The sequence below is a fragment of the Mustela erminea genome, chromosome 20, assembly GCF_009829155.1.
Source record: "Mustela erminea isolate mMusErm1 chromosome 20, mMusErm1.Pri, whole genome shotgun sequence".
NCBI lineage: Eukaryota > Metazoa > Chordata > Mammalia > Carnivora > Mustelidae > Mustela > Mustela erminea.
Window position 1 is genome coordinate 32,821,205 of NC_045633.1, and position 13,477 is coordinate 32,834,681.

Here is a 13,477-nt window from a genome sequence, read left to right on the forward strand (position 1 = left end):
TATTGCAGTGGATTCAGAACCCTGAATTCCAACCAGATGTACTTCTGGAGTATTACACAGGTCATATATATTTCACTTTTTTTTGGTTCAAACCCAGGGGATCGACACGATAATTAGATTGAGAACATCTGCACCAAATCCAAACCATTTCCCTGATCCTTCCTTGAGCCTTCCCCACGGGAGGGTTTTTTTTTCTTTTCTTTTTTTTTTCTTTAAGCCCTTGCACATTTTATTTGTCTAGCCACCTTTAGGGCAATTCCGAGGTCTCGCCTGCCTGCCACCGCACAAATAGGAGGGGAACGCGGACGTACCCTCAAGAGTAGGGTCTGGGAGTGGGGAAGGCATGGTTAGATGTGGCATCCCCTCAGGACAGGGGTTCCCAGAGGTGGCAGCGCAGTTTCCCGCCCCGGGCCTGGCTCCGGGACAGGGCGTGGCCAGGCGCGGGGCGCGCGGGTGGGCACGTGCGCGGGGACCCGAGGACGCGAGTGTCGGGGCGCCGCTGCCCTCTACCGGGCGGCGCGGTCGGAGCTGCAGCGCGGCCGCCTGCCGACTGCGCGCGCTGGCTCGGGCGCCCCACACCCAGGCGGTCCTCGGCGTTCCCGAGGTCGCCACCGGCCTGCCCGGCGTCACGGCATCTGGGGCCGAGGCTCGCGGCGCCCCCGGCTCCCGGCCCCCGGCCCGCGCCCTCCCACCCACCTACTTGCTGTCCCTCCTGCTAGTCGAAGCCTAGACGGGGACGCCGAGGGAACCCACCGGTTGACCTCGGGAACTGCGCGTTGACGACACTGAGGCTCCTGGCCGGCAGCGCGAGACCTGGGGCACGTGTGTTCTCTAAATCTTGTGGCCTTTCATTTCCAGGCCCTTCGTTTAAAAACGCTTAATTCACCCCCATGGATCAGCGCTGAGCCCTCGAACTCGGTTGGAAGCAGTTCTATCCCACTTACACGTTGTATTTTTTATTCCATACGAATTTTATTTACATGTAGTTTTCAAGATCAAGGAATTTGGGGGTTTTAACTAATCACACGTCACATGAAGTGCGGGAGAGCGCGAGTACAGGAAAGTCCTGGAGAGTCAAACTCACACGTGTGTATAATCAATTAAAAACGACGATCATAAAACGGGTGCTTTTGCCAGGTTTCTGCGGAAAAAAAAAATCAAAAGCGAATTGACTCTTGGGTTTAATTTTAGCATTTCTGTAAACCAGGGACCCGGCACTCTGCTGTAAGTGCACCTACTCTTTCCAAGTTTCTGCACCAGAAGGAGTGAAAACCGAAGAGTCTGAAACTACAGGAAGTTTCCAGGGCTGTTCCGCTGAAGCTTGCGGGGGGACACACAACGTGCGCCAGGACTTTTCCTGTCCTGGCCTAAGCGGGCGCAGCTCGGGCGGGTGGGGGCCTCTCGGACCCCCGGCCGCGGGGATAGCGGCGCACCTCGGTGCGTCGCGGGGACCGCGCTGCCACCGTTCCGGGCGTTAACGTGTGCAGCGACAAGAGGGTCAGGGCTGGTTTCACCCCAACTCCACTCCCCCCAACTTGAAACGCCGTCCCCGGGAAGCTCGGCCTGAATCCGGCCGGGGCCCAGGCCAGTGGGGGTGCGGCAGCCGCCGGCCAGCGCGCCTCTCACACGCGCGGCCGCGGTGGGCCCGGTCCGGCGCGGGGTCGGGGCTGGGGCAGGTGGTCGCGGCGGCTCGGCGCGCTCGGGGCCCGCAGGAGACCGAGCGAAAGCGGCGCGGCTGCGGCGTCCGTTCGGACGCGGCCGAAAGCCCCCGACCCAGGGCCCGGGAGGGGCTGCGCTCGGCCGCCGCCGGCCCCTGCGACCCCCGAGGGCCCGAAGCACGCCCCAGGTGAGCCCGGCCCGGGGCCTCCCGCGGGGGCCCAGGCGCCCCTCCCGCCGCCCTCCAGCGCCCCCTCTGGGCCGGGCCGGCGGCCGCCGCCGCCCGCCGGGGCCGGGGGGCCCGGGAGGGGCGGGGGTCGCGGGCCGGGCGCAGGGCGCCGGGGGGGAGGGGGCAGGGGCCGCACGCGCCAGGCCCCGCGGCGGCCGCCGCGCCCTCGGGCTCCGACTCCGGCTCCGGCTCGGGCTCGCCATGGCTGCGGCGGCGCCGTGAGGAGGAGTCCGCGTCCTCCGTGGCGGCGGCGGCGGCCGGCTCCAGGCCGGGTTTTGGCGCCGCCCGCCTGCTGCCTCCTGGCGGCTCCTGAACTCCAGCCCCCTCTCTATCAGCCTCTCACTCCGTCTCAATATGTCTCAAGATGGCGGCCAATGTGGGATCGATGTTTCAATATTGGAAGCGCTTTGATTTACAGCAGCTGCAGGTCAGGCTTCTGCTCGCTCGGCCTCTCGCCCGGGGGTGGGGGCTGCGGGCGGTCGCGGCCTCCCCCGGGGCCCCGGGCTGCCCGGCCGCCGGGGGGCCGCGGCGGCGGGGAGGAGGGGGGTGCCGGGGAAAGCGGGGCCGAGTCGGGGACAAGTCCCTCTCGCTCCCCGGCCCCCATTGATAACTCGCTTGATCAGAAATTGATCCTCTTTGTTCAATTCATCGATCAGCCCAAGATGGCGCCGGGAGCCGCCGCCGCCACCGCTGCCCCCGGTGTCGGCCCCCACCCCGGGCGCCCCCCCGGCCCTGCGCCGCCGCCACCGCCGCCGCCGCCGCCGCGGGACCGGGGAGGGGGCGGCCCCGGCGGCCCGCGGGGTGCGCGCGCGAGCGGGGAGCGGGTGGCGGCGGGCGGCGGCGGCGGCGGGCGCTGCGCCGGGAGGGGGCTGCGGCCCGGCGGCGGCGCCCGGCCGCGCGCCCCGCGCCCCCGGCCCGCCGTATTCCCGGGGAAAGTTTGTGGGGAGTTGCTGTGGGGGGTGAAGCGCCTGCCTCTCCAGGAGGAGCCGCCGCCGCCACTGCCGCCGGCGCGGCGGAGCTGGGGCTGGTGGCGCTGTGGTGCCGCCGGCTCGGGGGAGGGTCAGAGCGGCCACCGGCGGCGGCGGCGGCGGCGGCGCGGCCCGGCTCCGGCCAGGCGGGCGGGTGGCCGGGCGGGCGGGCGGCCGGGCGTCCGCGCGCGCCCCGGCCCCGGCCCCGGCCGGCCCGGGCCCCGGCCGCCGCGCCCGGCTGTCAGCGGGCCGGGGCCGCACCGCCGTTCCCGCACCCGGCGCCGGGCTCCCCGAGCGGACACGGCGGTTTGTTTACGTCCGGGCGGGCGCCCCGGGGCCACCCGCAGCCGCCCCGCTCTTTTGTGTGCCTGCACGAGTGGCGCGGGCCGGCCTCCGCGGCCAGAGACCCGGGTAGGGGCGCTTGGGGGGAAACTTGCGAGGGGCGCGGGCGCCGGGCGCGCGGAGACCGTGGGTCGGAGCGCCCCGCGGGAGCCGGTGCGGACCGAGGGCAGCAACTTTCCCCGAGCGCAGGCCCTGCGCTGCGCCCCGGCGCGCCGTCTGCCGGGGTGGGGGACGCTTCCTCCGCGCCGCCTGTCCGGGCGGCTCCAGCTCCGAGCCCAGCGACTCCCGGGGGCCCCCAGTGACCCGCCCGCTTCGCTCCGCTCTGGCCCTCTCTTCGGGGGTCCTGCCCCCCCTCACTCCCAGCAGGGTCCGCGGGCGCAATGGAGCGCGCGGCCGGTCCTCTCCGAAATGCCTTCTCCGGTCGGGTTCTCGAAAGCAAAGCCCCGGGGGCCCCCCTCGACTGTGGCGTGCCCGGCCACGATCCGCGCGCCGAGCCCAGGGCGCCGTGGGGGGATCATGCGGGGGCTCCCCATCCGGGGCCGGTGCCGCCGCGGTGCCCAGGGGGCGCGTTCCTGCCTGCCACCCCTCACCCGGAGGAGCGGCGCGCCCTCGGGGTTCGCCCCGAACCTGCCGGCTCCGCACTTGCGGAGCTTGCACAGCCCCGGGACTCTGCCAGGTGGATGTTGTGCGTAGCCGGAGCCAAGTTGAAGGTGAGCGGCGTGTGGGCCAGAAGCCTGGGGAGCGCTGCCGGGGGGCGAGGTGGAGGCTGACGGTGGAGGTGGGGGGGGGGGGTTGTTCTGCGGCTCGCCGGGGCTCTGGGCCATCCGGTACTCCCGGGGTCGCCCAGCCTTCCTTAGGGACGGCCGCAGCGCCCAACTCTGAGGGGTGCGGGAAGGTAAACTTGACCGAACTTTCCTAACCCGGGGGACCGGTGATAGTGACCTACGATACTTTTAGTAGGGAAGTAAATGAACTCCAGATGCAACCTCCTATGAAATGAAGCGGATTGGATTAAAACGTATATAAATGGAGTCTGACAACTTTCATTGTATACGCTTGTTTTCTTTTCCTGTCTACGTGGGAACGATAAAACAGACTCATAGTCGTTATGAAATTTCTTAAGATTTCTCGCTTAACTAGGAAGAAGACTATGTGAAATATGTATTTCTGATAAGATTAAAACTTAAAGGAGTTTGAGTATTTATTGACTAAAATAGATTACTCCAAAGTGTCTATTGTGTAAATTAGATTCCTGAATGTTATGAACACAGCCGAATGGCATTTTTGATAAATTGGTCTACCCCGTTTTAGTAAAAATAGCTCCCTTTTACCATAATTTAATTCCTGTGCTTACTGTAAAACCCGTTGTGGAGTTTTGAAGAGAGAAACCTTTTTTTTTTTTTTTCTTGTCTTCCTAAGTGGACATTTAGATGAACCTCAGTGAGGTTTACTTTTTAAGCATCTTGGCAAAACTCCATGGGAGATGGATTTGGTTTCCAGAGAGGTATTAGATTTTGTGAACCCTGTGACACCCTGAACCCGCGGCTGATTAGCTGCTTCAAGGTATCATGAGGATGTTTAACTACGGGATTGGGTTGAAAGTTTCCTTGTCAGTTTATGTGAATGAACTTTAAGGTGTTGATCTTGAAAAAGCAAATTATGGGAGCGAGCATCACTATTGTTTTGTTTTCTGTACGAAGCATCCATTGGCTTTGGGTGATAGATAAAGATTTGGCATTAGATGAGTAACTGTTGCTACTCCAGCGAGGGTCTTAGAACCTTCGTTGGGCTATGGAGTACCAGAGTTCAAGTATAAGGCTAACCTGGTTCTTTCTTTGGGTCCTGAAGAGGCCTTTTGAGTTGGTGTCAAGTTTAACGTCATCTCTGTTCCCACAGACAGTAAGTGAGCCAATGAGACTGCAGTTTGAGAAGAGAGAATTCATTAGTTTCAGACTCTTCTCTTTCCAGAGCCCCTGACCCAGAGATCGGGTGGCCCGTGCAGCCCAGTGCGGGCTATGGCCCTGCCACCTGAGGGTAAAGAGGCTGGGTCTTGACTAGACTCAGACCCAGGTTGGGGACAAGACAGTTGTGCCCCTCCCATGCTTCTGCTACGTGTCAGGGCCCCCGGGCCCTAGTTCTTGTCCCTCGGGTTGGTCTTGAAGCTGCTTTGGGGTGTGGACTGAGTGCCCAGGAAGAGAGCTTCTGAGATTGAGCTCTGTTTCGTTTCCTTTTGAGTCCCAAAGGCTTGTGGTATGGAAGAGTCAGTGCTTTGGTGCTGCTAAGACTAGTTGGACAAGTTTTTTATCCTACCCCAGACTTGTAAAAACCAGGCTTTTTTTTTTTTTTTTTTTTTGGTAACAAGAAAAACACCATTGTATAAATTTGCCTTTTAAATACATGTTTGAAAAGAGGACACTTTCTAAAATGAGCTCATGTAACTCTGTGTGAGCGAAGCTTTTGGGGACGGGGCCTGCCAGTGACTGGCTTCCCTTTGGGGCGTTATTCCGACCTGATGACTCGTGCTCCCCTTTAAGGAGTGTCTGCAAAAGTAACCTTGAAACATTTTCCTCTTTTTCAAAATCAGGAAATAATTCCAGTTTTGCCGAAAGTCCGTCTCTCTGATAGGTTTTATGTTGTGTTTTCCTGTTATGGCAGTATTCCCCAGAAGTATATTATTTTGATTACAATAAGTATCGCATTCAGTACCCTTTAGAAAATACCGAGGAAACAAATCATCAAGGAGTTCTACACAGCTGCTGTCTTTGTTTTCTTGGTTCTTTTAATATCGGTGTCTTTGAGATTGGGTGTGGGAGGGGGTCATTGTCCCTGGATTAAAGGTTGTTGGTTTTTTTTTTTTTTTCCCCCTTCTGTGTGAAACTATGTAGTCTTTCTTTCTTTCTTTCTTTTTTTTTAAAGGTGCAAGGCAGTGAAGGGATAGGGTTATGCTAGAACTCCTGATACAGCTGGGTCTGTCGTGTCCCGCCCCCCCGCCTCTTTCCCCCTTTTCATGTAGCTCTTGCCAGTCGTTAGCTACGTTAGCTACACGAGGAAGTTGGGAGGGCAGGGGGACAAATTGCCAATCCCCTAAGGAATTACTCTCTCCTAATCCACTGAACTAACCTGAAAAATGCTGTCTGGGGAGCCGATGGAGCCCGAGACCTTTAGTGGTGTTTGAAAATGTCTCCAGCCCTAATTGTGTACAATTAAAACAGACCCCGCAGAAGGGACAGTAGTCAGTGCTTCTTGGCCAGCACCCCTCGGGGTCTGCCTGTTGCAGTCAACAGTCACAACTGCTCCCGAGACTGTGCTCCCTGAGGCTGTGCTCCCGGTCCATCTTAGGACACAAAACAAGCCTTGAGGTAGAAGATCTATATTGGTTTCAGCTCATTTCTGAAGCACAAGGAACATCCTCAGTGTAACGAAGGAAGAACAAATTTGTTAGAGGGAAGCGGGCACATTTTTAAAAAAGAGAAATTCATCACGTGAAAAATCCCGACAGAGCTAGGCCAGATTCCTCCCTGTGCTCTTTGTTTTACACAGTTTTACAGGTTTATGCATTTGGCTTCATGTATATTTCGCATACTTGAAAGGCAGGTGTATCTGATGGCCAGCCCCACAAACCGGACCTTCAAATTACTTTATACGATCCTACCTTACTTTAGGAATTACTTAAAAGCTGATATATAGTTCATTTAACATATAAGCATGTAGATATATAGTTGCTTTTCCTGTGAAAGGTCTGATTTTTACAAGTAATTGTCAAAGATAGAAAGTGGTTATCTTGTTCTATTGTTTTGTCTGAAGCTCTGCATTGTGGCTGCAGAGAGTGAGTTTTGGTTTCCACTGAAATTCCCCTGCCTCTGATTGTTTAAACCAGACCCTTAATCTTATTTTAACATACTTAAAACGTTCAAAAAACCCGGAAGAATTGTTTTGTATAAGTAGCAAGTGAATGTAGTTTAAACACTCAAGCAATTCTGGTATCTAATTGAAAACAGGTGGAATTCTTGGAATCCTGTGTTTGAATCTTATTATAGCAAAGCACAGAGACACTTTTTACTTCTGGCCATTTGTTTTGTTGAAGCTATTTGAAGAGGGGCCCCGTGACCTCTCACTGTGCCCCACTACTGTTTACCTGGACGTTCCAGTCGTGCTGGGCATTTTAGGAACTAGATGCCTGTGTCTGTCTGGACACCCAAGAAGGTGCATGTGCCGATCATGGGGTGAAAAAGGAACCATAACGTCATAATTAGAAGTGTGATTTAATATCTGTATTATATAGCGTTCATGACAAAGAAGTTGTGGATTCACCTGTGATTTCAGATTTAATACACATTTATTGACATGAGCATTTGGATAAATTTTATTACACCCTGATAATGATTTAGAATTCAGAGAGAAATTACTTTTCCTAAAAACTCTACATTTAGGGATATAAACTCACATAGCACCCCCCTCCACCCCCCCACAAAACAAAAACAAAAACAAAAACCCAAACAAACCCAACCGCCAAACTGAGTTGGTTTCAACAGATGTCAGTGGTGGGACTCTCTGAATTATCTCGGCCACCTTTCCTATTCTAGTTTTCAGAGCCAGCTAAACAGCCCTGGTTTTGCCCTAAGTTTAAGAAGCAGGCTTTGGTTGGTGTTTAGGTATTGATTTTATTGAAGAGGATGGCTAAGATCTGTATTGAGCTGTTGGTCTGCCGCAGTTTCAGATTTGCTGAGCTGTAATCAGTCCTCATTTCCGCTGTCTTCTGAGAAAGTGTGTAAAGGACAGTGGCCTTTGGCTAGGTGGGAGGTGTCCCTGCAGGAAGCGACCTGGGATTAAGGGGTGAGGGGACCTTCATCGGCCCCATAGCAGAAACAGCTTTGAAGCACCTTTGGTTTTTTAAAAAGTACACGTTCTACCTTATTCTCCTGATATGTCGCAGTTAAAAAAACATAATGAGGGCAAACAGGGGTTTCTGAAAGACATCTAATTTGTTGCAAAACCCATCAAGGACCTTTCCTTCGAAAAGTAAACAACTCTCTAATAAAAATAATTCTCATTCCTGCTGTAATTAAATTCTGAGAGGATGATGTTAGTGCACGGAATAAATCTTGTCATTTTCTTCATTTGAATCTGAAGGTTCTTCCTTGCTGCAGGATGCCAAGGGCAGTGGGCAGAGTTTTTGTGTTTATTAGAACCCTGGGCCATGGGCAGCCCAGGGAAGTGCCTCAGTTGGTAGGTTGGTAGGATTCCCACCTAGAGAAGACCACCCCCCACTCCCCATCGGACAGGTGGCTGGAGGAGGAGGGAGGTTGGGAAGCGTTCATTCCTCCCGGGAATTTACCCAGCACCACAGAGCAACTGGGAAAAATAGCCAGGTAGGAAATTCACACGGAAAGGAATAGAGTCTCCTTCCTTTCACTGAACACTGTGAAAACGAGTTGGCCCACCCCCTTTATAAAACCCAAGGGGCCACAGTGGGGCCCACTCAGCTGACAGTTGAAACCTTCAATGCTTCTGGCTGTGATTTATGAAGTTAATGTGGGAAGAAATTACCAGAACTTGCTCGGAAGCTCGTTCTCTCTTAGCATTATCCTGAGCCTGCCAGCATGGGGCTTGTTTTCTTAACATCTTTGTATTTGGCCGTGTTTATTCAATAAGTTAAATGAGTTAACGTTTTTTAAGAAGTTATGTATGGTTGCGAGGTGTTCCGGGTTCGGTGAAGGGAAAAACAAATTGACAAATGAACTCTTTCTTAAGTGAACGTTGCGAAATTGCAAGAAATGGAATGCCATTCTGACTGTCATTAAGATTTTATTTGGGTGTTGACAGCTTTTTGCTAAATGTAAGGCGTTCAGATCCTGTCCACTTAGCTGGGAAAAAAAAAACAACAAAAAAACCCCCAACTAGCTTAAAAGCTTGTTCCCAGTTTCCTCCTAAAAGTCTCTCTTACCTTGGTTCTTTACCCGCAGCACATTTTTAATATTTTATTTTCTCATATAGTTTTGTGTTTTTAAGACCAAAAAGAATAGGAAGTCCTTTTAGGCATCTTGGTTCTGTTGATATTTTCGACCTGTGAGCGAGCGTCTCTGGTTGATCGCCAGCTTCCCTCCTGTTTTTCGGGGAGTAATCGCTGTTGAGGGCAGAATAGCTTGATGGCTAATAAATGACGCCAGAGGTAAATCCTTGTCGTCAAGAGCCTGAAGCTGCAAGCAGGAGCCAGGCCCGTGGGCCGTGGGGAGGGAAGGGCCTCAGAGGCGCCGCTGCTCTCAGCCCAGGCGCTGCCAGCCCCGGGCGCCTGCTGTCACCGCCGCCTGCCATTTCTTGCCCCTCGTCTGAGCCCCGGCCCTGCCAAGCCTGTCCCCTCCTGTGTTGTGACAACTGTTGTTTTCGTATTTTTTTTTTCTTTGTAAGTATTTGTGGAGCTCCATTATTTTGAGATTCTTGGAAGAAAGATACTATGTAAATGAAAATTAAAAATAAAATTCTTGCTGGAGGGAATTGTGCATTTAATTTTTCTGATTAGGTTTGGAAAAGACTTTTTTTTTTTCCTTACCCTGAAAATAGGAACATTCTGTTGCTCCTATCACCATTTTTGCTTCATTCTGAAAGGTGTGGCAGATAATGGTGAAACATGTCTTTTATTTTCTGTTTTTCACCATGGTAGTTGACCTAGAACTTGAACCCACGAGATTCTGTGTACAGTGAATTATTTCTGTTTCACATTGTTCTGCTCTGCCCTCGCTGAGCTTGTAGGTAGCAACTGCCCGTAGAACACAGACCTTCTAAAAGGAGGAAGATTTTGAGTCTCCGAACACCCAGAAGTTACAACTAAAATTATGGGTGACCCCGCGAATCAATTTCCAACTTCCTTTCTTGTTCAGAGGGCAGAGACGTTTTCAGTCGTATGATTTTGAAACAGAAAACTGCGTGGAAGCATTGATTCCCTGGGATCGCTTCATTTCAGCTGTGCCTCGGTTCCTGGCTTACATAATAGCGTGTGCTGTCCTAGCATTAGCCGAGGTGGGGGAGCAAGGTCGGGTTTGGGGTCATGCTCCTGTTGCATTGGCATGGTGGGGGGCCCGGGAGCCCGACAGGAAGCTGGGGCTGCTGCAAGGCGCCCATCCAGGAGACTTGGTCCACTAGGGACCCCACAGTGCCACGTGAGCTCAGGGGGCCAGTGAGCGCCAAGGGCCTGGAGAGCAGTGCTAAGCGGTCAGAAAGGCGTCTCTTGGGACCTGGTCACCTTGGCGGGATTGGGGCGGGGGCGGCGCTCCATCGTCTCTCTTCTCCCCGCTCAAATTTGTCAGCATTGACGTGGGATTGGGAGAGGAAGGGTATTGCCAGTTGTGGCTTAAATGTCACTGTCAGGGGAGCGAGAAGTGGTTTGCGATTGTTTTACTTTGCTCCTTGTTGGTATGTAATTATGCTGTCATTTTACAATGCACCAGTACTTTAATAAATCTTGTGTGTGTGTGTGTGTGTGTGTGTGCATGTGCAGTTGGTTCTGGGGGCTGCTTGTTGTATGCAAGAGCCGGATCTTTCTCGCACACGAGAGCTGAGCTGAGTATGTAGCCTTTCCTTGTTTCAAAAGTGTCTTGGAAACAGGTCACGGTCCATTATAGACGTGGCTGCCGGATTAATCCTCCCAAACCATTGATCCCTTCGTGCTGTTTTTTCTCCTTCAGCTCCCACAGGGGCTCACTTGGGTGCCGCATGGAGACCACTTTCCTTAGGCGAGCACGCAGAGCTGCTGATGGCTGCTTCCACTTACCCAAACCTCTTGCTCCACTTAAAGATCTGGGCTCGATGCTCACTTTGGGGAATGCTCTCACCCTCCCTCTGCACATCAGAATATCAAACCTCCTTTCACGCAGTCTGTTCCTTCCATTCTGACCCAGTGCTGCGGGAGCCTCTGTGCTCCAGGAGTTGGTGATGCCGGGCAAGGTTGCAGCCCTCGCCACCTGGGGCAGCGGGCAGCGGGCGTCTGGTCTGTGACGGAGCCGTGCGCCGTGAGTGGTCAGAGGGCTGCAGAAGAAGGGAGTCCTTGTTGGGGAAAGCCTCCCCGGGGCAGAGAGAAGGCCTCAGCTGAGATCTGTGCCCCTGGGGAAGGAGGGAGAGAGGGCATCCCAGCAGAGCAGCTGGGGTGTGCCTGGTGGTCCCTGAGGTCTGGCTCCCTTCCCTGGACCCCATGTAGCATCCACCAGGGCTTCCGGCTGTGCCTCACCACTCAGCGCTCCTGGTCTGCCCCTTATGTTGTCCTGTATCTGCTGTTTCATCCAACCTTGTACGGTAGCGCCCAGCGAGTCCCGCGGCAGCAGCATCCCAGCCTTTAAGGGGGCACAGTCCTGGATATTTTGGTTTCAGACTCATTCAGCTGGTTCACTTAAGAGTGTAAACGGAATTCGCCATAGGATTGTGCAAGGGAGATGGCATATATGAAAATGGCTGTGTTTTGAAAGCTCCCGATAAGTGTATACGCCAAAGGAACCTGCCTTTCTTATTTATTTCCATTTATTAAATTCCATCTTTGTAAAGCGACATGTACATTGGTTAAAATATATGTAATTGTATTTGTGGTACGTAAAACATGGGGTGAAAAATCCACATTTTTAAAAATAGAATTAGGCAGAACAATTCTTTGACAAAGATTTATTCTCTGACTCTGCCCAGAGCCTGAATGGGAGGAAACTTCCCCCTAAGAACGGGGAAAGTGCGTATTGTAATGATTAGAGCCCGACCAGTGCAAGGGAAAGCAGGCAGCAAGAGGCCTGACGGTCTGAGTGTCAGCCCTGGAGAAATGTCCCCCATGTGCTCAGCCCGCAGGAGCTGCCCCACGGGCCTGGCGTGCGAGGCAAAGGCCCTGGGCCAGGCCCTCTCCTGAGCACTGGCCTTCATAGCCGGCATGCTTTCTCTGCTTCTTCATTTACAAAGAAAGTACCTAGGATATTTTTGTGGAGGTGACGTCACTGTCTGGCCACATAGCATTTGCATGGATTTGGGGAAGTGAGGGTTGCCAGGGGCAGCTGAGAGGAGCCACAGACCCCAGGGGCCTGCCTGGGTGGCTGATGGGGGCAGGGTGCTCCCCCCCCCCGTGCCCCCCCCCCACTGGAGGAGGGAGAGGAGGAGCCAGGCTGGGGGAGAGGGTATGCTCCTGGTGGCATCTGTGGGATTTGGGGGGGAGGGAGTTTGGGTGGGAATTGGGGGGCTGAGCCCTGGAGAGAAGGAGAGGGGAGCTCAGCGGAGAGTTCGAGGTCGGTCGGTGTTGAAGCGTAGATGAGAACTTGAATCCCGGGGGCAGGAGCCTGGGGAGGACTTGTCTGCTTTGCCGTTGGTACACCAGAGGCAGGCGGGCATCATTTGTGCTGGGGAGGGCTGGAGAGCTACTCTGAACCGGGGGACCCCCGCCTGAGTGTTCACTGCGCAGCGTTGCTGTGCGTGGTGGACGTATAATAACTGGGTTCATGCCCACTGGTGACAAGGCAGTCTTCAACTTTCTTTCTTTTTTTTTTCTAAGTTTACACCGACAGCTATCATTTCCCAAGTACTGACCAGGGGCAGGTGCATTTTGGGCCCTTGATTTCTCTCTCCTGTCATCCACACCATGGCCCCGGGGAGGAGAGAGGACTGGCTGGTTGGTGAGAAGCCAGAGAGCAGCATGGCTTTCCCGCCGACCCCTGCCATCCATGAGACCGGCTTTGTAGGAGCCCTGGCGTCCTTGTGATGAGGCTGTGGGAAGCTTCAGGGGCGGGACCCAGGTCCACGGACCACCGAAGTGAGCCCAGGCCGGGAGGTCACTTAATGTGAGGTCACTTAATGTGAGCGGCTGGAGATGGAAGTGAAGCCTGGGGGGTGGGCGTGCCCGTACCTGGGTTGACCTTGGTGGGCGGACCCCTTCTGGCTGAGACCTTGCTGGATCTGAGGAATTTCCTAGAGCCTCCCCAGTCTTGCGACTTGAGAAGCCGCCCATAGTGCTCCAGCTCCCCAGAGAAGGGAATCCGATCCTCCTTGGCCTGGCACCGAGCGTTCCCAGCAGCCAACGTTACTTGATAGTTGGGGCGCAGCGATCGCCTCGAACCCAGAGCAGCCCTCCTTTCTGTGCCCCTTGCTGGCCTCCATGTCCCATCTGTGCAGGCAGCAAGTGTGTCGGAAGCGATTTGGGGAAATGGCAGTAGGCAGGAGAGACGCCTGATCATGGGACCTGGACCATGGGGAAGGAGGAAGGGGAGGGACGGAGCAGGCAGGGGCGAGGCGGGCTGGGGAGCGTGACTCTAACCAGGGCTGTTCTCTG

General features: G+C 54.8%; 1 protein-coding gene across 10 annotated transcripts in view; it reads left to right on the plus strand.

Annotated features, from left to right (window-relative positions):
• Window positions 1–2,000: 2,000 nt before the first annotated feature.
• CUX1 (cut like homeobox 1) overlaps window positions 2,001–13,477 on the plus strand; it is a 352,520-nt gene continuing 341,043 nt past the window's right edge. For 4 of the 10 annotated variants that reach the window (XM_032328400.1, XM_032328401.1, XM_032328403.1 and 1 more), the window contains exon 1: window positions 3,074–3,905. In XM_032328400.1, coding sequence (XP_032184291.1) covers window positions 3,576–3,905 — 330 coding nt within the window. In that variant the 5' untranslated portion in view covers window positions 3,074–3,575. Of the gene's footprint in view, window positions 2,313–3,073; window positions 3,906–13,477 lie in introns of those variants that run through there. The other 6 variants (XM_032328405.1, XM_032328410.1, XM_032328406.1 and 3 more) reach the window with 4 other exon arrangements.